The 27,927-nt window shown below is 40.6% G+C and overlaps 1 protein-coding gene across 2 annotated transcripts in view; it reads left to right on the forward strand.

Annotated features, from left to right (window-relative positions):
- TUBGCP4 (tubulin gamma complex component 4) overlaps window positions 1–27,927 on the forward strand; it is a 35,115-nt gene that overhangs the window by 4,388 nt on the left and 2,800 nt on the right. For both annotated transcript variants that reach the window (XR_003210523.2, XM_025883863.2), the window contains exons 2-15: window positions 119–247; window positions 3,046–3,168; window positions 3,555–3,608; window positions 4,382–4,438; window positions 7,468–7,547; window positions 9,994–10,195; window positions 13,223–13,388; window positions 13,621–13,745; window positions 20,656–20,706; window positions 21,128–21,233; window positions 22,922–23,029; window positions 23,471–23,609; window positions 25,991–26,168; window positions 26,685–26,819. Coding sequence is in view for 1 of the 2 variants with exons in the window: in XM_025883863.2 (XP_025739648.1) it covers window positions 119–247; window positions 3,046–3,168; window positions 3,555–3,608; window positions 4,382–4,438; window positions 7,468–7,547; window positions 9,994–10,195; window positions 13,223–13,388; window positions 13,621–13,745; window positions 20,656–20,706; window positions 21,128–21,233; window positions 22,922–23,029; window positions 23,471–23,609; window positions 25,991–26,168; window positions 26,685–26,819 (1,653 nt within the window). In the remaining variant the exon portion in view is untranslated. The remainder of the gene's footprint in view (window positions 1–118; window positions 248–3,045; window positions 3,169–3,554; window positions 3,609–4,381; window positions 4,439–7,467; window positions 7,548–9,993; window positions 10,196–13,222; window positions 13,389–13,620; window positions 13,746–20,655; window positions 20,707–21,127; window positions 21,234–22,921; window positions 23,030–23,470; window positions 23,610–25,990; window positions 26,169–26,684; window positions 26,820–27,927) is intronic.

Consider the following 27,927-nt stretch of genomic DNA (forward strand, 5'->3'; position numbering starts at 1 on the left):
GAATTTACCAAGCTTAAATGGGCATCTGGAGAAGGGAAGTGATTCATAGTATGAAGCATTTGAAGCACCTCAAATATATGCAGGCATCAGTGTTTTTAGCCTGTTACTCTTCCTGCAGGTGTCACAGGACTTCCCATTTCTCCATCCCAGTGAAACCAGCGTCCTGAATCGACTCTGCCGGCTGGGCACAGACTATATTCGCTTCACCGAGTTCATTGAACAGTACACGGGCCATGTGCAGCAACAGGTAGGCTGCTGTTCCCACGGAATGGACACCTCCAGAGGTCAGAAGTCATGTCAGGTTTTGAGTGAATCCATTGGTAATTGATATGAAATAAGTCTCAAGATGTTATGAATTTCTTATCATTGGAATTATTCAAGTGAGGGCCAGGTAACTAGCTCAAACAAGGGAGAAAATACACACAGGGACCAATCTAGGCAGATTGCTATAAGAGAAAATATGTTTTGCCTGAGTTTTAGGAGACCTGAGTTACATCAGTTTGAGCTGGACCAGAGTTCCAATTCCAGTGGTAAAAACATAAAGTATCATTTCAGATATTTTTGCCATTTTGCTTCTAACTTCCTTAGTCACATGGAGGCAATCAACTAAAATTTTTGGGCTCCATTTTTCTTATTTAAAAATAAAAGAGTTAAATCAGAGAAGGTGCTTGGCACACAGCAAGCACTTAATAAATATTATCCATTAATATGAATTAATTGGAATTGTACACTATTAATTGTGATTAATGGTGTAGAGGTCAAGAATTTGTGTCCTGCTCTATCACTTACTGGCCATAGACTGCTTGGCAGTAACCTAATGTTCAGTAACTTCGGCTCATTTCACTTACCTATAAAACAGGGTTAATAGGTATTACCTATCTCATAGAGTTGTGAGGATTAAACAAGGTAATTCATGCAAAGTGCCTGGCACACACTAAGCACTCATATTTTTTAAAAGAGAAATTTTTAAAGTTCCCTTTTGTTTTTAACAGTCTGTAATTCTGTCTTGAGGTAAGTAAAAAGATTGCTGAATTGTGTGACTCTGATTCAGTGATGAGTGTTGCCCAGTTGAAACAATGATTCTGGTTGAGAAGAAAGGCAGGAACTTGTAGAAAGGAAAAGGAAGGATTCCTGAAATAATGCAGTCAGTACCCTCTGTTATATAAACTGGTTGTCAGGCCTTTGGTGGTCATCTCTGGGGCAGAGGAGTTGGAGAATAATGTCTTATATTTTCCTCTCTGGGACAGGGATTCTGATTCCCTCAAAAGGATTTTATTGCAAATGTGTAAGCTAAATGTGAGTTTAAAATCTAATCAATGCCATTTTGCTATAAAATCATATTAATGAGGGCACATGAATTATCAGAGTTGGAATCCATATATATATTTATATAGATGAAAAGGCCTCTAGTTTTAATTTTTGTAAGTAACACTTAAAAGAAAAAAAGCTGTCCTGTATTCCTGTGACTATATGGATTTTATCTTATATAATATGTGAATTCCTACTTTCCCAAATTCTAAAGATATCTATAGTGCCTCTTTTTTGGGAACAGTAAAAGCATACTTAATTTCTCTTTCATTTAGTGGTAAATGAAGACATTCAGTTCTCTGAAATGACACAAGATCAAAACAAAATTGGCTGGTTGTAAGCCCATCTGGTCTATTCGCCCTAACCCATGCCAGTCTTATTATAGCTGTGAACCTTTATCTTCAGGAACTGCTAGTATCCTTTGCAGCATCCTCTGACTAACCATGCCTCGTAACCCCTGAGTCCAAGCTTCCCACCCTATTTGTTGTGGTATTCTGCAATTGTATCTACTGCCACCAGAGCCTGATCACCCAAGTCAATACATAGCCAGAGAGGCTGGTCATCGTGGCCTCTAGTCAGCTTCCTCTGCAATTCCCTGTGTAAAATACAGAAGAGGCTCTTAGAAAAAATTGCAGGTCTCCTGAAAGACGAGCCATATTTGTAAGGAGGCTCTTGGTCAGAGTCTTATCACTCCTCATGTCGACTATCAGATTCATGCTTCTGATGAATTACCAGGCCAGACAAGAGAAAGGGATGTTAGAAGGAGGACTGAGGTCATTTTATTTATTCAGTAAATATTTACCCTGTGTTCAAAGAACTGTGCTAGAAGCTGAAATACGAAGATGAATAGTGTGTCCTGCCTTCACAAAGCTCTTGGTCTAGAGAGGGGGGCATATAAACAAAAATACAGTTCAAGCACTACACAGAGTTGCTGTGAAAGCAACAAAGGAGGAGCAGTTCCTTTCCTAGGGAGAGTTAGGAAGGGCTCTGAGAAAAGAGATGCTTGAGTTGGGTCCTGTAGGAAGAGTAGGTATTTGTCATAAAGATGAGTACACAGTTATAAGTGGAACACATCCAGATTCATGGGGGTGAGAAATAGAAGCAAGGCACATTTGGCGAACTGTGGGTAGTTTGGAAATGAGAATGTGAAGTTGGAAGCAGTAAAAGATAATTTTAGAGAGATAGTTAAGGCCCGAATGTAGAAGTCATTGTATGCCATGCAGAGGAGTTCAGATATTATTCTGGGGCAATGAGAAGCCACCAAAGAGATTTAAGCTGAAAGTTGTAAGGTTAGTTGTAGAAAATTTCCACTGACAATATGAGGTACTACCTCATTGTATATTTTAGAGAGAGAGAGAAGGACAGAGGGAGAGAGAGAGAGAGAGAGAGAGAATCTTAAGGAGGCTCCATGCTCAGTGCAGAGCCCAATGTGGGGCTCCATCTCATGACTCTGAGATCATGACCGGAGCTGAAATCAAGAGTCAGCTGCATAACCAACTGAGCCACCCAGGTGCCCCCTACCTGATTGTAACATCTAGGCTGCATGGGAAATTAAAATACCACATTTTAAAAGGTCAGAATTCAAAATCTGTCTCTCTCATTGGGTTTTTCTCTCATTGAAGCACTGCTTTGATACAGAATCATTTAAGCAAAAACAATAACACTAATAAAGGAGAATGTTTTCCTCAGGTTTTAGAGTCTGAGCTGTGAGGTTGAGTTCTCTTTGTTTGATTTCAGGATCACCATCCATCTCAGCAGGGCCAAGGTGGGTTACATGGAATCTACCTAAGGGCCTTCTGCACGGGGCTGGATTCGGTTTTGCAACCTTATCGCCAAGCACTGCTTGATTTGGAACAAGAGGTGAGAGAGGAGATACAGGAAAGATGTCTCTGGGACAGCCGATTAGGGCATGTTCTTGAATTTGAAATACCCTTTGATGTGGTCAGGTAGTTAAGAGAGAGCTATTTTCTGCAAGGCTAAAGGGTACAGTATATTCTGTGATTGCCCAAATCACGGTCAAAGTGGCATGCAGAACATGGCAAAAGCTCTTGAGTGAGTTTATCAGAGCCCTAGCTTTGGGTTTTTTGGTCACCTGAAAAATCAGAATTAATACTCTACAAACTATCAATTCTCAGTAGCCTAAAACTAACATGGAGCCCATTCTCAGATTCCCATCTAGTTTTCAGAGATCAAATAGATTCAAGGTATTTTATACGGACCCCTAATCACAGTGTTTTTTGTTGCAGTTCCTGGCTGACCCCCATCTTTCCATATCACATGTCAATTACTCCTTGGATCAGGTATGCTGCCCAAATAATAAAATGCCTTGGAATCTGTTGTTATTGTTAGAATAATCTAACTTAAGGGGTGCCCAGCTGGCTCAGTTGGAGTATGTGACTCTTGATACCAGGGTTGTGAGTTTGAGCCCCACGTTGGGTAGAGAGATTACTTAAAAATAAAAAATCTTTTTAAAAAAATGAGAAATTTTAAAAAAAGGGGGGCACCTGGGTGGTTCATTTGGTTAAGCATCTGACTCTTGATTTTGACTCAGGTCGTGATCTCAGGGTCTGTGAGATCAAGCCCTGCATCAGGCTCTGCGCTGGGTATGCAGCCTGCTTAGGATTGTCTCTCTCTCTCTCCCTCTGCCTAATCCCCCCAAAAAATTTAAAAATTAAAATTAAATCTATTAAAAGAGCAATCTAACTTATTTTTGAGAACATTTTTCCTTCTGGATTCAGAGCCCGGCATTTTATATTGTGTATGCTTTCCGAGATCAGAACTGTTTAGAAAGCTCCAAATTTAGTGAAAATCTAATGTCTGATATTAATGCTCTTATGTTGACTTCAATGTTAACAATTATGCTAGCCTCAGAAATAGAAACTGCTTATATCTGTCATTCTCTCTCTGCAGCCAAACCCATATCAAATTGCCTTAGGATACTGGATCTTGGCTGTTCTGTGGTATTGCCATCTTTGGGTTAAGTGGGACTATTTAGAAACAAAAGCATTTCCTGAGTCAATTTTTTTTCCTTGTGTTTGATTATGTACCCTCCTAATCATTCTCTGCTTTGCAGTTCCAGCTCCTTTTTCCCTCTGTAATGGTTGTGGTAGAACAAATTAAAAGTCAAAAGGTGAGAACTTTCCTTTTTTCCTTTGCTGTGGTAAGCACCAAGGATGTATTCATAATTAATTTTGCCTTACATTCTTTTTTGAAGACTCTAGTTTTTAGTAGTTGTCATTTATTTATTCATTCTTTTAAAAATATTTGCTTGGTTAAAAAAAAAACAAAAAAACAAAAATATTTGCTTGGGTATCATGCTAAATGTCAGAAAAGCAAAAATGAGTTACGAGACTGCCCTTAAGAATCTCCTGATCCAGAGGTGGGGGTAATGTTAATAGATGTACCCCAGAATGCTGCTGGGTAAGAGCAAAATGCTATGGATGGTATTTGGAGGTGAGAGAATTTTACACTAAGGATTTCGAATTTTTGGATATGGGGGCGCCTGGGTGGCTTAGTCAGTTAAACGTCTGCCTTCAGCTCAGGTCAAGATCTCAGGGTCCTGGGATCAAGCCCCATGTCATGCTCCCCACTCAGCGGGGAGTCTGCTTCTCCCTCTCCTTTTGCCCCTCCCCCTGGCTCATGCTGTCTCTCTCTCTCAAATAAATAAAATCTTAAAAATTGTTGGATATGGATCTTGAGGAGAAGTGGAAAGTTCATCTTTAGAAAGAATAATAGATTTATGATTAGGATGCTGGCAGTTTTCTAAGAATTAGATCATTGGCTGAAACACAGATGCTTATTTTATTAAATATGCCTGTTTTTATCACAAGTTTTTATCATGTGCATTGAAAAGTGAGGGTCCCCAATACCAGGAGAATGCCTTTTCTGGGCGGAGGTAATAACTAAGGAAAAAATGCTTTGAGATTTCACATTAGAAGACTTTGCTAGTCCATAACTGGATGAAAAAGGACAAATGGATTAAATATGTTTAGCTCATTTATGTTTTTAAGCTGTTATATTTGTGCCTTAGCTTATTAGGAGTGTTTACCTTGATAAATATAACTAGTTAACCAGTTAATTTGCCAGGTTGCTGCTTCATTTTTTGTGCTGTGTAAGTATAGAAATTTCTGCTGTGCTGAGTTTATTCTGAGCCAGCAAAGCCAGTAGGGGAGGTGCTGTTTGGCTCTTCAAAGCTGATTATCCTCATCAGAGAACACTCAGCTTTTATTATGTACTTAACTGTATACCAGGCACTGTGCTAAGTGCTTCACATACTTGATCCTTTTCAGTCCTCTAGGGGGTCAGGTAGGTTAAGTAATGTGCTTAGTGTCACACAGGTGGAGATGGTAGAGCTGGGATCTAAACCTGGGTCTGTCTGACTCAAAAGATTATGCTTTTAACCACACTACTAAACTGTCCCCCCAAATTGGAGGGGAACTTCTAGGTAAGTAGAGTTAGTATAAGGGTTCCATGCTTAGCTGCACATTTCAGTTGACTTTCAGTTTCCATTGGCCACAGGAAGAAGAGTAGAAACTGAGTAAAGCGGTTGCAGGTGGGCAAATTTTCCTCCTTGCCCGGGTGGTGGTAGAGAAGCCAGTGTGCTCTGGCTCTAGAAAGTTAAAAAATGAGGTCTCAAGAACATGGGGGGTGGGAAACAGGGATGATAGCCAACAGATAAAAGGGATCCTTTTAGAGTGATGGAAATGTTATAAAACTAGATTATAGCAATGGTTGCACAACACTGTAAATTTACTAAAAATTGTTGAACAGTATACTTAAAATGGATGAATTTTATAGTATATAAATTATACCTCAGTAAAGCAGTTTTAAAAAAGAGAGAGCCTGAAGGACATAGAAGGAGGAAACAGATTTTTGGAAAACTGTATGCCTTATAAATAGTTTGAATTAGGCCTTAATCTGAAATAAAGAGCTTTCTTTACCTCTTAGCTTGGAATTTCAACTCTAAATGATTCTGGTTTCTCTAGCGCAGTAGTTCTCAAACTTCGTCGTACATTAGAATCACTTGGAGCGGAATGTTAAAACCACGTGGCTGGGCCCTACCCCAGAGATGCTGATTCAGTAAGGCTGGAGTTGGGCCCAACAATTTGCATTTCTTACACACTCCCAGGTGCTGCTGCTGCTGCTGGTGGTGGGATACCGGTGGGGTGGAGAGGAGTAAGGAGGGTTGAAGGTCATACTTTTGAGAACTATTGTGATATCGTGATCTATAATAAGAAATATATTTTTGGTCTTTATCCCCTTTCTGACACAGAGCTTCTAAAACTCTTGGAATTTCATAAGTAATAATGATAAAGGTGTCTTGATAGTCATAACAAACCCCTATCAACCACACCTGAGTCTATGTTAATGAAGTGACTTTTGGAAAGCACCTCAGGATGGGCTGGTTGCCAGGAGAACCGACCATTTAATTGGAGAATTGAGACTTTCATACCCCTGACCTCTGGGGAGGAGAAAGGGGCTAGAGATTGAGTTCAGTTGCCAGTAGCCAGTGATTTAATCACTTGTGCGTGTGTAGTGAAGCCTCCATAAAACCCCAGAAGGACTGCTTTCAGAGAACTTGTAGGTTGATGAACCAGAATACTTCTTTGAGCTACACTGCTAGGCCCACACTCCATGGGGACAGAAGCTCCTTTGTTTGGGACCTCACACTATGCATCTCTTCATCTGACTGTTGATTCATATCTTTAGTATGCTTTTTAATACAGGTAATCTAGTGAGTAAAAGGGTTTTCTGAGTTCTGTGAGCTGCGTTAGCAAATTAATGGAATCCAAGGAGAGGGTCATGGGAACTTCTGATATATCAGCCAGTCAGTCCTGGGCTTGAGATTGGTGTCAGAAGCAGAGGACAGTCTTGTGGGACTGACCCCTTAACTTGTAGAATCTGATGATATTCTGGGTAGGTAGTGTCAGAATTGAGTTGACTTGTAGGACACCCAGCTGCTGTTTGAGAATTGCTTGGTGTTGTGGGGGAAACTGCCCCCCAAACACATTGGAAATGGAGTCAGAATCAGAACTATACATAGATCTTTATCCCCATCATCCGCTGGATTGTGCCCTCTGAATTGAATATAGAATATGAGTTTGTGCTACCTGAACTATTAAAATGGAATCAAGTTTGACAAGGCCATATTTTGCGCAGATTCATGGTTGTCAAATCCTGGAAACGGTATACAAACACAGCTGTGGAGGTTTGCCTCCTGTTCGCAGTGCACTAGAAAAGTAAGTCATGGCTTAATTGGGAATTGGGGGCAGGGGTGGGTGATCAAGTGACTTGACTTTGCACTTGTTTTATTTTCAGCTCATCTCAGATTTCCCTCTGGGAAAAGTTATGACCAGGATAGAAGAGATCCATAAAAGCCCGCATGTATGATAGCTCAGAAACTGCAAAAAGAGTGTTATGAAGTGTTGAGGATCAAAGCTAGGATGTAGTCGCCTAGATAACCTTGAAGCAATGCTTTTTAATTTGGGGATCTCATTATCCTTGGAGAATTTCCATTACACGTGCCGAATAAAGTAGCTGTATCTAATCATGTGTATTTTGAGTAGCTGGTGTTTCATATCAAGGGCCTTAAAAATGTTTATACTCTATAATCCCATAATGCCACTCTTAGGAATTTTATCCCAACAGTTATTTGAAAGAAGAAAATAACCATATGCAGAAACATTCATTGCAGTATTGTCTGTTATATCAGGAAATTAGAAAATTACCAGCAGTGGAAGAAAGCTAAATACAGGTGTATTCACTTGATAGTCTATAAATGTAAAATTAAAAATACTATAAATATAAATACTGTTAGAATCCACAAAAAGAAACTTTCCAGAACATACTTAAGGAACTTAATTCTCTATTACTGGGCTTTTTTTTTTTTTCCTAATAAAAGAACTGCATTTTGATTGTAGAAAATACAGACCTGCAAAGAGAAGAAATAGAAATATTTTCTAACTTTGAAATACACAATTTAACTTTTGCTGTATATTTCTTTCTATATAAATATACACAATTTTATGCATGGAATATAAAATCTTACATAGATCATATGGTAAGTGCATGTTTGTTATATATTTGCGGGGACCAAACTTTATAGACCAAATACTCAAATGTGCAAAATGTAAACGGCCCCCCATTTGATTTTTTTTAATATTTGACCACATTTTTCTTTTTCCCCTCTTATATGGACTATGAAATATGTACATGTAAATATATATAAATATACACACACGCACACTACATTTTTTTTTGCTGAATCATTTGAAAGGCTTAACTGCCAAAGACTTCAGTTTTGTAGCTCTTTAGAAAAAAGGCTTATGGGGGGGCGCCTGGGTGGCTCAGTCGTTAAGCGTCTGCCTTCAGCTCAGGTCATGATCCCAGGGTCCTGGGATCGAGCCCCTCATCGGGCTCCCTGCTTCGCGGGAAGCCTGCTTCTCCCTCTCCCACTCCCCCTGCTTGTGTTCCCTCTCTTGCTGTGTCTCTCTCTGTCAAATAAATAAAATCTTTATAAAACATAATTCCCATTAAAAAAAGAAAAAAGGCTTATATAACCTCAATTCTCTTATATAACTTCAATACCATATTACACCCAAAAAAGTTAACATTAATTCAATAGTATATTATCCAAAATAAATCTGAATTTCTCCAGTTGTCCCCCAGAAGTCCAATACCATATTACACCCAAAAAAGTTAACATCAATTCAATAGTATATTATCTAAAATAAATCTGAATTTTTCCAGTTGTCCCCCAGAAGTCCTTTTCCGTTGTTCTTTTTTGCACTCCCGGATGCAGTCCGAATTCTCATGTGGCATTTAACAGTCACCTCTTTTGAGTCCCCTTAATTTGGAACAGTGCCCTTCTTTGCCTTTTTAATCTTTGATGACAAATGACATGTTAAGAGTCTTGACCAGTTGTCTTGTAAACTGTTACACGACCTGGATTTTTTTTATTAATTCCTGGTAATTAGATTTACGTTAAACATTTTTGGCAAGAATACTACATACCATAGGCTGTATTATTTGTTGCATCACATTGGAAGGCACAGAAAGTAAGTGTGTTCCATTATTGGTGGTGTAAAAGCTTGATCACTTGGCTTAGGTGTTTTCTGTCAGATCGCTCCATTTTAAAGGCACATTTTCCTGTTTGTAATTGATGTTATCTGGGAAGTGATCCTTTGAAACCATGAAAGTATCACATTCTCCAACGACCTTTCTGCATTTTGTTGGATTATACTTCTTCAGGTATACCTCTCTCAGTGAATCTACTCTCCCTATGTGATTCCAACAAAAACAAAACAAATTTAATACTGTGTTAGCCAAAAAGACTCCTAGAAGCACATTTAAGTTTAACAAGAACCCTCAGTTTTGAAACTCACTTTACACGAAAGGAGGAAAGAAAATGTGCCTCTTCTAAAAAACTAGCAGAACGTTTACAGAGCATTTAGACTTCAGTATGTAGCCTACAAGTTTGGAAATTTAATCATTTAGTTCATTCACAAACATTTAAATTAAAATAGCACAATTATTTTTAGCCTAATTGGTCATTTCCCTTCTGAGTCATGAGACTCAGGCCTCTATTTATCCTGTCACAGTTGAGAGCATGGCCTCTGTGCCCATATGGGGTTTAATGTTCGTTAAGTGGACTTCTAAAGCTCTCCTACTTTTCTCTCCACTCAGGATCCTGGCCGTGTGTCATGGGGTCATGTATAAGCAGCTCTCAGCCTGGATGCTACATGGACTCCTCCTGGACCAGCACGAAGAGTTCTTTATCAAACAGGGTCCCTCTTCTGGTAATGTCAGTGCCCAGCCAGAAGAGGATGAGGAGGATCTGGGCATTGGGGGACTGACAGGAAAACAGTTGAGAGAACTCCAGGACTTGGTGAGAGCATAGCAGAAAGCCTAGCATACTCCTGCCAGGAGATAGGAAAGTCTAGCTCGTTGACCTCTTAGTGATTTCCACCCCAGTTCCCAGCTCGTCATAGTTGAAGCATCTTTCACAAATTCTGCAGATATAAACACTTGAACTTGGTTTTATCTTAGCTGCATTCTTAATGCCTAACTTAATGTGAGACTACGAAATAGAAAATATATTTGTGGGAGTCCTTTGTTTCCCCTTTTCCCAGTATATGCATTTATGAGATTAATAAGTCTTGTCTCTTAAGGTAGCCATGTAGCTACCCTATAACTTTTAAATGTAGCTTGGAGTTTAGAGTCCCCAAAGCCCTGTATTGTCTTTATTCATCCATTGATCCATTTATTCATTCATTTGTCCTGCTACAACATCTTCTTGAACACCTGTTACATATATGCCAGGCACTGTTCTAGGAGAGTTACTGGGTGCTTAACTGAAGTAGATGAATAAAGTGTAGCAGACCCTGTCCTTAAAGAACTTATTGTTTAATGGAAAATGTAGAAAAGTCAACAGTGACATTAGTAAGTATGGGTGTTCTCAGAACTTGGTTTTAGAGTAGCTAGAGAAGCTTTTCAGTGGAATGTACATCTAAATTGCAAAGAGTTTAGGAGGAGAGGTCAAGAAATGTTCCAGGCAGGGGGAAGGATGTGTACAAAGTACAGAAACCATGAAAGACATGGCTTACTTGAGGTAGTAATTCAGTTGAAATGGTCAAGTAAGGGCTGAAATACAAAGTGCAAGGACAGTGGAGGGGATTGGGAAATCGCAACCAGTGGAACTATTGAGGTAAGATCATGAAAGCCCTTGTAAACAATGGGAAGGAACTTGGACTTGAACCTCAAAAGAGCTTAGAGCCAGTGAAGAATTTTAGGCAAGAGGTTCACACAATCAGACTTCACAATAGATGACTCTGGATAATGTGTGGGGAAATTGTTTTTAAAAGAACTAAGACTAGCAGCACGTAGGTCAGTCAAGAGAATGTTGGGGACACTTAGGTGAAAAATAATGGTGGCCTAAACCAAGGGTGGTGACAGTAAATATGCAGAAGAATAGAGTGGCTTGAGAGAGATTTAGTACATGGACTAGGTAGGCCTTAGTGATTAGATAGGAGTCCAGAGGGAAGAATCAAGAATGTAACCCAAGTTTCTGCCTTCAGCGGCTAGGCAGGTAGAAATGATATGGAATGTGTATGGCAGGTATTGGGAGAAAGAAGATGGATCTAATTTTGGACCTGTTTGAGGGGTTAAACGTCTGATTCTTGATATCAGCTGAGGTCTTGACCTCAGGGTCGTAAGTTTAAACCCTGCATTGGGCTCCACACTGGGTGTGGAGTCTACAACTTAAAAAAAAAATTAATTTTGGACATGTTGAGTTTGAGGTACTTGCAAGAAATGTCCAGTGGGTTGAACTTATAGCTCACAAGAACAGTCTAGCTTGAAGGTAAAGTTTAAGGAGTCATCAGCATATAGCAGTTTTGTTTCTTTTGTTGTTTTTATTTTTTTTAAAGATTTTATTTATTTATTCATGAGAGACAGAGAGAGAGAGAGAGAGAGAGAGAGAGAGGCAGAGGGAGAAGCAGGCTCCCAAGGAGCAGGGAGCCCGATGCGGGACTCGATCCCAGGACTCTGGGATTGTGACCTGAGCCGAAGGCAGACGTTTAACCATCTGAGCCACCCAGGCGCCAGCATATAGCAGTTTTTAACCTGGGGCCCATGGGTGGCTTCAGGAGGTTCTGTGAAATGTATGTTTGTATATTTGTCTGGAAGGTCCATAGCTTTTATATAATGGCAGAGAGTCCTGTGATATAAAAAGATTTAAAACACCTGTTACAATGGTCAATTCAGTGATGGAAGAAGATATCATTGTTTAAGAAGAGTGAGGAGAGGGAGAAGAAGTGAGGGTCTGGGTATTGCCCTGAGGACCACCTGCACTAGAGCACAAAACAGAAAGTGTGAACAGCAGAGCTCAGAGTTAGGATTGTGGAGCCCAGAGTTCCTGGTCGGAGCTGGACGATAAGGGTTAAATCCAAAGCAAGTTGGAGAAATGTGAGGGCCTGAGTGATTGGGTGGTGGGCATCTGGGGCATCATGGGCCAGTTCAGTGGTTCTCAAACTTCCATGTGTGTCAGAATCAGCTGAAGAGCTTGTTAAGACACGGATGGATGTCTGGGCCTCATCTCTCAGGTTGTCCTAGATCTGGGGAGCGGCTTGAAAATTTGCATTTCTCACAAGCTTCCAAGTGAGGCTGATGCTGCTGGTCCACGAGCCACACTGAGAACCACTTGGCTAAATGACTCGGGCTATGTACTAGTAAAGAGCTGGGCAGAGCCAGCATATATGATGAGATAATAAAGTCACAGACCTGTAGACCTGGAAAAAGTAAAGACTAATTCTTCCATGCTACAGGTAAGGAAACCGGGTTCCTGATCTACTGCACAAATTCTTACATAGTAAAGGCAGAGTGAGGACTAAAATCCTAATGTTAAAAAAAAAAAAAAACCTCAGTTGGTCCGAGGGTTGTGGGTTATTGTTAAGTTATTAAAAAAAAAACAACCTCACAACACTGTTATTTCCACCATGCTGTCCTGCTGTCTGAAAATGGAAATATGTTCATCTCTCTGACACTGGTAATTTAGGCATTGTGCAACTTCAGGTTTAAAGTCCCTACTTCAGGGTGCCCGAGTGGCTCAATTGCTTAAGCATCCAACTCCTGATTTCGGCTCAGGTTGTGATCTCAGGTGATGAGATCAAGCACCATGTACAGCCCATGTACAGCTCTGCGCTCAGCATGGAGTCTGCTTGAGATTCTCTCTGTTGACCTCTCCTCCTCCCCCACCTGCACGCGCTCTCTCTTTCTATAATAAATAAATTTTTAAAAAAGTAAAGTCCCTGCCTCTAGAAAATATAAATCATGGGTTGGGAGAATTAGTGATGTTTTTTGCTTTCTGCTTCTTCCTTCATACATCATGTCTGATGCAGATTATTTCCTTGAGTAGCGCCTGATAGAGGAAGAGAACATGCTGGCACCGTCTCTAAAGCAGTTTTCCTTACGAGTGGAGATTTTGCCATCCTACATTCCAGTGAGGGTTGCTGAAAAAATTCTGTTTGTCGGAGAATCTGTCCAGATGTTTGAGAATCAAAATGTAAACCTGACCAGGAAAGGTGAGAACCTCCTTGCCCAGTGTGCCCTGTCTTCAAAGGCCCTTTTTAATATCTCGTGGCCCCAGTGTACGCCTGGTCCAAGGGAGTGGCTAATAAGATTGATGCACCCAGATTGCAGCACAACCATGACACGCTTATGTGAGAAGCAGGGGAAGGAGCTGCACCACGGGGACTAGAAATCCTTGCCTGTCCTGCTCTGCTCTTCCTTTGATGGTGCCTGCCTGTTTTGCAGGATCCATTTTGAAGAACCAGGAGGACACTTTTGCTGCAGAGCTGCATCGGCTCAAACAGCAGCCGCTCTTCAGCCTCGTGGATTTCGAGCAGGTGGTGGATCGTATTCGCAGTACCGTGGCCGAGGTTTGTATGTCACAGTAGGCTTTCTTAGCAAGAAAACAGACTAGTTCCCCAGAAATTGAGTACTTGACTTCTGTTGCATCTTGATGTGGTTAGAACTTAGCTTGGAGGGAATTGTGAGAGTCAAAGGGCAAGAAGTTTTTGATAATAGAGGTGGAACTGCTTTAGTCGTCACACCTGACAGGAGTTTGCTAGCTAGCTACTTACTTGAACAAAGGGAGGTCTCACTGTCAAATTCAGTCAGCATTTTGAATCTGTCAGTGTAGTTGGCAATAATTGCAAGGAATCAACAGATTCTGACTAAATTTAGCACCTTGCTTATATTTTAGATGGCTTTATTACTTTTTCATTTATGAGTATAATAACCCTATGAGGAACACAGAACAAGTATTATTTTTCCATTTTTTACAAATGAATAAAATAGCTAATTTGGCTGGTGTTGCACAGTAAGTAACAAAGGTGACGTCAGAAGCAGGTCTTATAACTCCTAGTTCAGTGTTCTTTTTTTTTTTTTTCAGAGCTTTATTTACTTGAGAGAGAGAGAGAGAGTGAGCACGAGCAGGGGGACAGATGGAGGGAGAGGAAGATAAGCAGACTCCCCACTGAGCAGGGAGCCTGATGTGGGGCTCAGTCCCAGGACCTTTGAGATCATGACCTGAGCCAAAATCAAGAGTCAGAGGCTTAACTGACGCAGGCGCCCCCTAGTTCAGTGTTCTTAAGTGAATTGTGCTACATCCACCAACTTAGATTGTGACCAGTGATTTTTCAGATGTGTGTCTGTGCTGTGGCTTAAAATAAAATTTGGCTCACAGGTGTCTGATAATGTGAGATGAGATTTTTAGTTTAGTCAGCTGTTTTGTTTACTATATTAGTGGTTCAACTTCGGCTGTGCATAGCATTGCTTCGGAAAATCTTAAAACATGCCACCTGTATAAGTCCTCACCTCCAGAGCTGCTGACTGGTAGATCTACATCGGGAGGGAGGGAGTAAGTACTTGTATTTATACCATCCGACTAGACAACCAACAAACCAACCACTGCAGGTGATTTTGAAGCATACCCAGTGCACTGCAGGATCTAGAACTGCTAGGAAGCTTAGCATCAGATATCCTCACAATGGAAGTATGGTAATCTATTGTGAATATGATTTCCTTTTCCAGTCACTGTCTCAAAAATTGTAGGCATGGCAGATAGCTATAATGGAGACAGAATATTAGATCATAAGGTGACATTTAGGTTTCACTTCATTTGATTCTTTATGGGCAAGTAAATATTTATACTCTCTAGAATACATGCTTTTGTCCTGTCATAATTTCAAGATCCTGCCCCTGTGCCTATAGCCAAGGTAGCCCTTGTCAATGGGGCTGGTGTCTTGAGGTCCTTTCATCTTATTTTATTAAATCTGTTTCTGTTCTTTTATTATTCTTGTGATAACTCTGAAGTTAATTCATGGAGGAAAGTAAAAATCTTATTGAATGAATACAAGATTTCAAATTTGTTTTTCTTGTGAAATTCTGAAATATGGATATTGGTAGAAATTACATTTCCAGTTTGTAAAAATGATAGATGAAGAATGGAAGTTCAGACTCATTGAAGTTTTTTACAATTGTAGTTAATAGGCCTTTTTTAAAGGTATTCTCTCTTTTTTTTTTAAGGTATTCTCTTAAAATAACAATTTCTAGTAATGAAAATAGAGTTTACTTTTCAGAAGGAAAAAGGTGGGGAGTGTCTTAGAAATACATCATACTCCTCCCCTTTTGGTTTTCTCTTTATTTAAGTATACATACTATATGAATTTATATAAAGTTCAAAAACAGTTAATATAAAGTTTAATATAAAAGTTCAAACGCAGGGGCACCTGGGTGGCTCAGTCAGTTAAGCATCTACCTCTTGATTTCAGCTCAGGTCGTGATCTCAGTGTCATGAGATTGAGCCCTAATTGGGCTCTGAGCTGGGCATGGAGCTTGCTTAAGATTCTTTCTCTCCCTCTCCCTTAAACCCTTCCCCACCTGACTGTCTCTCTCTCTCCAAAAAAAAAAAAAAGTTCAAATGCAGAACTAATCTGGTGTTAGATGTCAGAAGAGTATTTGACCTTAGTCAATGGGAAGGACAGGAAGAAGGCTTTCAAGGTGCTGGTTATACAGGTGTATTCAATTTGTGAAAATTCTCCAAGCTGTAAACTTACTATTTGTGTACTTTTCTGTATATTTTTTAGTACTTAAAAGATTTTGAAAATTAATTCCTAGATATTTGTTATTTTGATTTTTTTTTAGTTGGTTACTGTTTTTATGTAGAGAAATGGCAGTATTAATTTTTGTGGGTTAATCTTTTTTTAAATATATTTTATTTATTTATTTGACAGAGGGAGAGATAGCGAGAGCAGGAACACAAGCAGGGGGAGTGGGAGAGGGAGAAGCAGACTCCCCACTGAGCAGGGAGCCCAATGCGGGGCTCGATCCCAGGACCCTGGGATCATGACCTGAGCCGACAGCAGACGCTTAACGACTGAGCCACACAGGCGCCCCTTTTTTTTTTAGTTCTAATAGTTTGTTGATTCTGTTGATTTTTCTAAGTAATGATCATATCATTTGGAAATAATGAGTTTTACAACTTCCAATTTTAGACGACTTTTTTTTTTTCTTACAGTCTTGGATCTCTAATACTACATTAAACAGCTGGAGTGATAGTTGATATAAACCGTGTTAACCACTGGAGGCGATAGTGGGCATTTTTGCTTTGTTGGCTCTTAAAGATCTTGCATTGACAGTTTCTCTATTACTCTAATGTTTGCTGTAGGCTTTTGGCAACATAAGTTTATCAGGTTAAAAAAGTTATCTTCTTTCTAGTTTGCTATGCGTTTTTATCATAAATAGATGTTGAATTTTATCAACTGCTTTTTCTATATCGATGGTGGTGCAGTTTCTTGCTCTGGGTTCTTTCTCTCCTTCAGTCTACTCATAGGGTGGGTAAATTCCCGGTTAGATTTTCAGTTGTTGAATCTTCCTGAGATAAACTGTACTTGAAAACACGAGGTTGTATTTTTTTTTTAAGATTTTTATTTATTTACTGAGAGAGAGAGAGAATGGTAGAGAGAGAGCATGAGATGGAGGAAGGTCAGAGGGAGAAGCAGACTCCCTGCTGAGCAGGGAGCCCAACGCGGGACTCGATCCCAGGACCCCAGGATCATGACCTGAGCCGAAGGCAGTCGCTCAACCAACTGAGCCACCCAGGCACCCAAGGTTGTATTTTTTAATACACTGTTGGATTTGGTTAGCCAGTATAATACTTGGAATTTTTGCATCTACATTTACTAGTGAAATTAGACGATTCTGGTTTTATTCCCATGTGGTTGCAGAAAAAGACTGTATAAGCCTCATAAAATGAGCTAGGTATCTATCACTTTTGTTTTTTCTAGAATAATTAATATAAGATAGTTGTTACTGGAAGTTTCATTGAATTTACCTGAAAATTTATCTAAGCTAGGTTTAAGAAGGGGAGATCTTGGGAGAGCCTGGGTGGCTCAGTCGATTAAGCATCTGACTCTTGGTTTTGTTTCAGGCCATGATCTCAGGGTCTGGGGATAGAGCCCCACATGGGGCTCCACGCTCATCAGGGAGTCTGCTTGAGGATTTCTATTCCCTTTCCCTCTGCCCCTTTGCCCACATGTGTCCTCTCTCTCTCTCTCTCAAATAAATAAATAAATATTTAAAAAAGGGGGGGGAGGAAAATCTTTACCAATTCAGTGTATTTAAACCTACGTTAGTCTGTTCAAGACCTTTATTTCTTGTACCAATTTTGGTATTTTCTACTTTTCTAGGAAGGCCCATTTCATCTAGATTTAGTTTTTTAGAAAATCTGTAGCTATTTGTTTTACTTTGTATTTTATTTTAACCTTTCAGTGTTGAATCTTACTAATCTTTTCGAAGAACCGGCTTGTGTTTTTATTACCCTATTTTTTCTTTATCTTATTGATATCTGCCTTTATTATTTTTCTTCTTGTTTCTTTGAGTTTTCTGTTACTCTTTGCCAGTTTCCTGGATTGAAAACTTGACTTTTCTATTTGTAACCCTTGCTTCCTAGGAAATATATATAAAACTTAACATATTGCTTTGAACTTGTCCCACAAGTTTTTGGCATGGAGTATATATATTATCATCCTGTTCTTAAATAATTTTTTATTTTCTTTCTGGTTTTCTTTTTAACCCCAGGGATTTATTTTTAATTTTTATTGCAGTATAGTTGGAAAACACAGTCTGTAGATAGGTCCTTTGGAGTTGATTGAGGCTTCCATTATGGATTAATGTAGGGCCTGTTTCTTGTTTTTTAGTTCTACCTGTGCTCAGAGAGTATAGATTCTGTGTCTAGAGTTCTGTGCATGTTCTAATATCTCATTTCCAAGCTGTTAGGCATGTGCATGTTTGTAATGAATATATATTTGTTTTTCCTTTTATGTATATATAATGTCTTATCACTTATGATATATATTTATTTCTATATAATATATATTTAAATTTTTTTTTTTTTTTTTTCTTAAAATCTATTTTCTTAGTTAAGATCATTACCCACCTCTCTTCCAGGTCATTATTTACCTCAGATCTTCTTCCATCCTTTATTTTCAACGCTTTTTACCTCCCTGCCCCCAAGCAACCACTGATCTGCTTTCTGTCACTAGAGATTAGTTTGCATTTTCTAGAATCTATATATATGGAGTCAAACAGTATGTACTCTTTTGGGGGAGGAGATGGGTCAGGCTGCTTTTCCTCATGATTATTTTGAGATCAATCCATGTTGCATGTATCAATAGTTTATTCCTTTTTTTAAGCTTACACAAAATGTTCCTATAACCATCATTAATATTATTTTAAACATTTCTCTAAATGCATTGCTGAATGGTAAACATATCCCTGTACTTGAGCACTCCTTTCATAGCAATTAAGTACCACTTTTATAAATACCGTTATTACAAGTGTTTATAAACACTTCTCTAAATGCATCATAGACGAGCTAGCACACCCATTCCCTGAAATAACTCTTCTCAAAGTATCCTGAACATATTTTTTTTAAACTTTGTCTTATTGAGGATCTTTATTGATCTTTTATTGAGGATCTTTATTACATGTGTTTTCATTTTTTATTTATTTTTCACTGTTAATACATGTGCTTTTATTTTTTTTAATCAAAATGTATTTGATATATAACATTGTATAAATTTAAGGTATTACATACAGCATGTTGATTTGATACATTTATGTATTCTAATAAGATTTTCATTGTAGGGATAGTTAGCACCTCTATTATAGCACATAACTATCATTTCTTTTTTGTGGTGGGAATAATTAAGATCTAGTCTCTTAGCAAATTTGATTATAGTACAACTTTGCTGTCCATATTCACTATACCATGACTTAGATCTCCAGGACTCACTTACCTACTGGTTGCAAGTTCGTACCCTTAAAAAACATCTCCTTATCCCCCTACCCCGCAGTCCCTGGTAACCACCATTTTACTCTTTGTTTTTATGAGTTTGGCTTTTTTGGACTCCACATATAAATGATATCATGCAGTATTTCTTTCTCTGATGTATCTCAGTATAATATGCTCAAGGTCCATCCATGTTGTCACAAGTGGCAGAATTTCCTTTTTTTTCATGACTGAAATATATGTATTTCATTATATATCACATCTTTATCTGTTCATCCATCATGGACACTTAGTTGTTTCCATATCTTGGCTATTGTGAATAATGCTGCAGTAAACGTGGGAGTGTACATATCTCTTTGATAATTCTGTTTCATTTCCTTTGTGTATATACCCAGAAGAATAATTCTGAATCATATGGTAGTTCAATTTTTAATTTTTCAGGAACCTCCGTACTGTTTTCCATAGTGGCTGAACCAATTTACATTCCTACCAACAGTTCCACATCCTTGCCAACAACTTGTTACCTCTTCTTGATGATAACCATTCTAATAGGTGTGAAATGATAGCTCATTGTGGTCTTGATTCGCATTTCCCTGATGGCTAATGATATTGGGCATCTTTTCATGTACCTGTTGGCCATCTGTATGTCTTCTTCAGAAAAATATGTGTTTAGTTCCTCTGCCCATTTTTTAATTGGATTGTTTGTGTTTTGTTGTTGTTATTGAGTTGTAGGACTTCTTTATATATTTCAGATATTCCTTATCAGATATGTGGTTTGCACATATTTTCTCCCATTCTGGAGGTTGTCTTTTAAATTTGTTGTTTCTTCTTATGTGCAGAAGCTTTTTTCTTTTTTTAAGATTTTATTTATTTGATAAATAGAGGGAGCATGAGCGGGAGAGGCAGAGGGAGAAGCAGACTCCCCACTGAGCAAGGAGCCTGATTCAGGGCTCGATCCCAGGACCCTGGGATCATGACCTGAGCCGAAGGCAGATGCTTAACCGATTGAGCCACCCAGGCAGCCCCCCCCCCTTTTTTTTAAAGATTTTATTTATGGGACACCTGGGTGGCTCAGTCAGTTAAGCGTCTGCCTTCAGCCCAGATCATGATCCCAGGGTCCTGGGATCGAGCCCCACGTTGGGCTCCCAGCTCAGCGGGGAATCTGCTTCTCCCTCTCCCTCTGCTGCTCCCCCTGCTTGTGCTCTCTCTCTCTCTCTCTGTCAAATAAATAAAATCTTTAAAAAAAATAGTGTACAACTCAGTGGTTTTTAGTATATAGAGTGTTGTGCAACCATCACCACCATCTAATTCCAGAACATTTCCATTTCTTTTTTTTTTTTTTAACTTTAAACTATCCCTTCATTCTTGGGATTAACTCAGCTTGGTCATAGCATATATTCTGTTTTCAATATATTGCTGAATTTGTACAAAACCATTCTTGATAGAACTTTTCTTTGGAATGAAATTTTGTCCCTGTTTTGTTCTTTTCACAGCATCTCTGGAAGCTGATGGTGGAAGAATCAGATTTACTGGGTCAGCTGAAGGTAACAGCTTAGCTGTCTTTTAATTCTTAAAATGATGCTGGTGGGCAGTGACTTTATTCTCTAGGCTCTCCTGAGAGCATTGGTTGCCTGTATCCAGACTTCCAGAGTGGCCTCACATGTTTTCATCCAGGAGGGCAAACTCTCCCTAATATTACACATGTACTATAGCATAAAGGTTTGGGTGTTTACTTTCTTCTGGGAGAACAGACTTGTGTTGCCAATGAATAAATGACACTAAAGACATACCAGTTGTCCTGCCTTGAGGAGTTGCAAAGTATGCCCATGTGAAATGCCCAAAGCCTGTATCCTTTTGTAGGCTGGGCTCACACTGATGAGATTAGAAACTTCATGTATAATGATGACAATGAGGAGCTCCTGGCCCTGCTAGATACTGAATTGTAAATTGAAATTCTTTCCGCAGATCATTAAAGATTTTTACCTTCTGGGACGTGGAGAACTGTTTCAGGCCTTCATTGACACAGCTCAACACATGTTAAAAACACCACCCACTGCAGTAACTGAACATGGTAATTGCCCTGTGGGCCTGAGAATTACCAGTTGACTGATGTTGTAGGGTGTTTCTTGATAGCTGCTGAACCGTTCAGTCTGTTCCACGTAAGAGCAGCCTGGTGAGTTAGAGAGCAGTGTTTTCCAAAGATGGAAGGCCCATCAGGTGGGCTGCACACTGAGGTCATTGGGAGTAGCCTCTTGATCCTTCCTGGAAGAGTGGGTGTAAATCAGGTGTTTTATCAGCTTATTTCCTTATGGGACATATCGCTATTTATTGCCACTTGTATTTGAATTCTTTAGGTTGTGAATGATGGAAACCTAACCTGAACTAACCTAGGTAGAAAAGGGGAATTTATTTGCTATTTTATCTGTAACTCCAGTGGGATAGGAGTATAGCCGGACTTCAGAACAACTGAAACTAGGACTTGAATATTGCTAGAATTCTCTTTCTTACCTTATCTTGTCTGTGCCTCTTCCATGCTCTCTCATGGCCTTCCAGGCCCATTTGGAAACATGGCCAGCAACAGTTTCCAGGAACCACCTCACAGTGTCTACTAGAAGAGCCAAATCCAATCTCTCTGGTAGCAAATTTTAAAAGATTCCAAGAAAGGGTTTTCATTAGCCCTGTCCAGATCATATACATACCCCCGCATGAAAGATGTCAGACATTAAGATACGCCTACTTCAGTAAAGTGTTCACCCATGACTAATGGGAATGATCACCATTCCCATTCAAACTACATGAGGAGAGGGCACCTGGGTGGCTCAGTCGGTTGGGCGTCTGCCTTTGGCTCGGGTCGTGATCTCAGGGTCCTGGGATCAAGCCCCGCATCAGGCTCCCTGCCCAGTGGAGTCTGCTTCTCCCTCTCCCTCTGACCCTCCTTCCTGCTTGTGCTCTCTCTGTCTCAAATAAAATCTTTAAAACAAACAAGCAAAAACCAAACTACATGAGGAGAGTCAGGAAAGGATTAGAATCAAAAAAAGAAAATGGGGGGAAACCAACAGGGTTACCTTTCTTCCTACTCTATAAAACAATTGATGGCCACTATACTCGCGTAAGACTTTTCTCATTGCAGATATGAGAAAACCCAATTCAAACTCATGCAAAGGGGAAGAAAAATGTATTGATTCTGATAACTGAAAAGGTCAGAGGATGAAGGCTTTAGGCAAAGTCTGATCTGGTGGCTCACATGACGCCTTCAGGACTTGGTGTCATTCTATCTTTCACCTCTGCCTTCTTTCTCAGACAGGCCTGCTCCATATGGTAGCAAGATGGCCTCCATCCAAGCTCACATCCCACTAAGTCCCTGTTTATCTAAAAAAAAAAAAAGGCTCTACTCTGAATAGAGCCTCTGGATTGGCCTGGCTTGAGTCATGTTCATGTCCCTAAACAAAACAGTGTAACAAGGCAGAGTATTATATTCCATTTGAGCATGCCTGGGTCACTTACCTACCCCTAGCATCAGGTATTGTCAACCCCACTGAACCACTTGGATAATACTGGGAGGGATAATTCTCCAAGGAAAATTGGGTGCTATTATCAGCAAGAGAAGGAGGAATGCATGCGAGGCAGGCAAAAGCAGCCCATCTCCACAGCGTCCTATGGTTAGCATCAGGCAGGCTGGAGCAGAAGTGGAAAGCCAGCAGTATCTGGGTCTGTCATGTAGCCTAATGTTCTTGTCAGCCCATGTGCTCCTTCTTGCAGATGTGAATGTGGCCTTCCAGCAGTCCGCACACAAGGTCCTACTGGACGATGACAACCTTCTCCCTCTGCTGCACTTGACAATCGAGTATCACGGAAAGGAGCATAAAGGTTTGCCATTGTTTCTTGCATCTTTCTGCTCCTCCTGGTTCATCATCTGTTCTCCCATCAGTGCTTCCGCACACCTCCACAGAAACCATATCATTTTGGACCTTAGAAGTCACCTTGTCTGGGGCCCTATTTTATACGGGAGGAAAGGGAAGTCCAGAAGGCTAAGTGGGATGCTCAGGCCATGGTTTTGGTTTTGTTTTTGTCCTGCTGCTAGAATGGTCTCTTTTTATTTACAGCCACCAGACTTTAAGGCTGAAAAAAATCTGAAAGACCTCCTAAGAGAATCTCACATAGACTTTCCTTGCCTTCTTCTGCAAGTCCCCTTTTTGTCGCCAATATGCTTCTGACACTGCAGGCTTGAGTGAGCACTCACCTCATGAATGTGACTCACCTTGTCAAAGCCCTGGTTCTAGATGAACAAAGTGTCTTTTCTCTTAACAGATGCTGCTCAGGGAAGAGAAGGGCCTTCTCGGGAAACTTCTCCCCGGGAAGCCCCTGCATCTGGCTGGGCAGCCCTAGGTCTCTCCTACAAAGTACAGTGGCCACTGCACATTCTCTTCACCCCTGCTGTTCTGGAAAAGTGAGTATTTCTGAATTTCTCATTGGTAAATATGACCTGACTTCCAAGGGTAGAAATGATCAAGGAATAGAATTGGTGGGAGCAAGACAACCACGCAGCTGGTGGTTGTACACAGTCCGTAAATCAGAGGCTGCAAACTCAGATGCCTTCGTGGACTGGACAGAAAACCTTAGCAAGTGAAGCTGTGGACACGAGGCTGTGGGGGGTGCTGGGTGCTGGGTGCTGGGACGAACAGGAGGGTCAAACCCTCGAATCAACAGTGTGGTGGTGGTGGTTGTGTGCATTTTTGTTAAAAATGGCTTTTATTTTTTAAGCAATCTCTATACCCAAAGTGGGGCTTGAAATTACAGCCCTGAGATCCAGAGTCACAGAGGCACCCCTGTTGTCATTTTTGAAGTTGCAAAGTCAGCAGTTTACAGCCTGCGAGTCTGTGGCCTCTGGAAGGTGCAGTCTTGGGCGCCACATGGAGAAGCTGGCTGTGGGTAATTCCATCAGGCTAGCAAGTTTCCTCCCTAAAACTTTTGTAATCTTGTGTTGATCTACCTGGGAAGACTTTCTAAGCCCGAGTGTTTGCTGTGGACTTGAGCCACTGCAGAGAAATCACCTTCTTACCCAGGGAGAGACGGTGGGGATGGCTAAGCTGGAGTGAAATACAGGAGCGGGACCAACGTAGTAAGAGGCTCTTGGATCAGCTTTGTTCTTTATCCTGAGGGCCTGCCAGGTGCTTTTGCTCCGTCAGAACCTCATGTCCCCAAGCGAAGGAAGCAGAGCTCTAGGGGAAGGGAGGCTGGAAAAGCGTGCTTGGCTAGTGGTCGCCTGTGGAATCCGTCCCCACACCATTTATGAATCTCTCAAATCCTGTGCTGGCCCCTGCCGTGGTTGGAGGACGGCAGCCGTTGTGCTCTGGCTAGAGGAATGGAGGAAAGGGAAATAAATGAACAAAAGGGCCTCTCTTCATCTCTCTGCTCCTGTTCACAATCCTCTCACCTTTTTGGGTAGAGAAGCTTAGGGTATGAGAGCCTAGGCATGAACTGGAGAAGACGAGGCTGGTCGAGGGAGATTTCTGTGGCAGGTGTAGAGCCCACAGCCCACCTGAGGAAGCTGCACGGGCCTTGTCCGTGAGCCTTCACAGCTCCCAGTGTCCCACAGGCGAACATTTACGTCCTCACCTGATACACTCTGAACACCCTGGAATAAATCAATCTCCGATGTATTTTTTAAAACTTTGTATTATGAGAATTTCCAAATATAAACAAAAGTATGGACTCTAATGATCCCCCACATATACATTATCCAGCTGCAGTAACCGTCAACATGCTGATTGTTCCCTCTTGTTTTCGCTAGAGCCTTATGCAGCAAAGCCCAGGCATGTCGTTTCACTCCATCACTATGCAATTCAGAAAAGGCATGTTTTTAATGTAATTACAATGCAGTATCACAGCCAATAAAATTAACAATAAGTCCTTATCTGATATCTGGTACAGATTGAAATTTTCCCAGTTAGCCAAAAATGCCTTTTTATATTTCGGTTTGTTCAAATCAGAATCCAAACAAGGTGTACTATTTTTACTATGTTGTTCCATTAGAAATAGATGATTTTAAAAACCCAGATTGGTTTCTGCAAGTCTGCCTACAAACAAGTAAATATATCCAGTTCCACTAAGAATCAGCTGTTCTTCCCATGTGTGTTCTCAGCGTGGGGCTCAGCATTAGGCAGCTAGCCCCTGAGCTTGCCGTGACGCAGGAGTTAGGGACCCCTCAATTGAGTTCTCTTCTTTAGGACAGAAGATCAGATTAACTGAAATCCTTGCTTCCTAACACATTTTTATTATTGGTCCATGCAAGACCCTCCTTCCTTCTTACACATACACCGTAAAACCACTTCCCAGCACAGAAACTGGAACACCGACAATAATGGTCTTTCCCAGTCTCACTCCCTTGGCTCCCCCAGCCCTAGGTCACCACTCTCCCCCAGCCATGTTTTCTGTCCTTTTAATATTTAGTTTTATGACATTATGTATATTCCCTCAAAGTACGTTTTTTTCCTACTTGGTTGTTCTATTAAACATTATTTTATTATTATTAAGCCTTATTTAAAAAGTATATAAGGCTATATGTAATCTGAGATTTACCTTTTTTATTAAGAATCCTATTGCTAGGAGCCATCTTGGGTTGTGCAGCTGAAGCGCATTCATTTTGACAGCTATGTAATATTCCACCATATAAATAAGCCACAGTAAATTCATCCCTGGCTCTAGCCATTCTCCTTTCCTTCCTGCCTTTTGGGGGACGGGTAGCAGGCACAGAGTCCTAGGGTGTGTCATGCAGGTGAGGTGGGGAGTGAAGTTGTATTCTTGAAGAGCCTGACGTTTCTGTCCCAGGTACAATGTTGTTTTCAAGTACTTACTGAGCGTGCGCCGGGTGCAGGCTGAGCTGCAGCACTGCTGGGCCCTACAGATGCAGCGCAAGCACCTCAAGTCCAACCAGACCGACGCAGTCAAGTGGCGCCTAAGAAATCACATGGCATTCTTGGTGGATAATCTTCAGTACTATCTCCAGGTCTGGGCCAAGGGATGAATAGGAGGAAGGGGTATGAAGAAGAGTCTGGGAGGTTGGCAGGGTTTACTGAAGAGGGACTGCAATCCTACATTGGATGAAATGTTGGGGGTTGAGAAAATTCACAGATCTTATCACTGGGCGGGGTTTCTTGGTGGCATTTGAGAGGAAAGTGGGAATAAATGGAAGGAGAATGAGGAGTTTGGGGTTCTTGTCAGCAATGCAGTATTTAATTCTTGCTGATTTGACCCTCATTTTTAGAGTTGGCTAGAATGTCTGGAATCTGTAGGACTTAACCAAGTCAGTCGGTGGAGGGGATCTGCCAGAACTTTGGAGGTTATTAGGCATTAGGCAGATAACTTTCTACAAGGCTAAGCAACATAAGGGAGCCTTTGGTCAGCTTTAAAGTGGCTTGAATAGGAAGGAGAATTTCTCTTTCATACTGTCAGGCATCTTAATGTCCTTGAGTGCTTAGAATGTTCTAGGTCCTGAAAGTATTTGTGTGTCACTGCCCATCAGGTGGATGTGCTGGAGTCTCAGTTCTCACAGCTGCTGCATCAGATCAATTCTACCCGCGACTTTGAAAGCATCCGATTGGCTCACGACCACTTCCTTAGCAATTTGCTGGCTCAGTCCTTTATCTTGTTGAAACCTGTAAGTAGGGCTGTTAGTTTCCTCAAACTGCTTCTCCCCTGACTGTTCCCTTAGATCCCGAGTTGCCAGGATATGGAAATATCATTAAACAATTGCTCAATCTCCATTTTCAGACCTTTTTCACAACTTAAAGCAAAACTAAAAGGGAATGTTAAAAGGGAACTTAAATGTCTGAATTTCTGAAATATTGTATCCTAGGGATGTGGTAAGTAGCTATAGAAGAAAGAACATGTGCTGAACCCTCAAAGGGAAGGATTTAATTTAAAAGACCTTTCTGACACCACAGAAAGACTAACGACAAGCATATATAGTACTTACTTTCTTAGCAATCTTTTGGATCAGGATTGACCAGTTGGGAGTTGTTTTCAAGGAGAAGTGGAGTAGTGTCTCCCGGTGTATTTGTGTATGTACATCTCCTTCAGGGGAATTCTCAAACTTGGCTACACATGGGAATCACCTGGAAGCTTTAAAAAAATCTGGGACCCCGAGCACTTAAATTAGGATCTCTGGAGTGAAACCCAGGCACTAGTGTTTTTTTAAAGCTCACAAGTGCATGCCAATTCCAGAATAGAAAGCGGAAAGGTTGAAATGACCCCTCATAGTTTCTCTGATTATATAGGTTGCATAGATTACACTTCATCTCTGATGTCAGCCAGCTGTTCTCCCTCAGTTCTGCCACACCACAAACTCTACAGCCTTCTCTTTTGTTCCTATTCGGAGCTATTTTTGCTGCACTAAAGGAGAGCTGGTTATATAGATGCCACTCCCAAGAGTTCTTTCTGTGAACTGACAACACCAAAAGCCGTTGTGACAGGCAGACTGTCCTCATATGGCATGAGCGCATCCTTGGGAAAAGCAGAAGATCAGTGCAGGTGGTCACCATTAAATATTTATTGAGTGCTTACTGTATGCAAGGCACTGGGGATACAAAGAGGTATAAATCATGGCTCTGCCCTTAAGGAGCTCACAATCTAGTTGGAGAAACAGAACATACATACATACATACATACATACACACACAGATCAGTAACAACACAGGTGGCCTGAACAGAGGCCAAGAGAACAGTACAGATAATAGAGAGAGAGAAGCAGGGGGTCACTAAAGGCT

This window comes from Callorhinus ursinus, unplaced genomic scaffold, assembly GCF_003265705.2.
Source record: "Callorhinus ursinus isolate GAN/ISIS: 27379988/994484 unplaced genomic scaffold, GSC_fseal_2.0 scaffold25, whole genome shotgun sequence".
Lineage (NCBI taxonomy): Eukaryota > Metazoa > Chordata > Mammalia > Carnivora > Otariidae > Callorhinus > Callorhinus ursinus.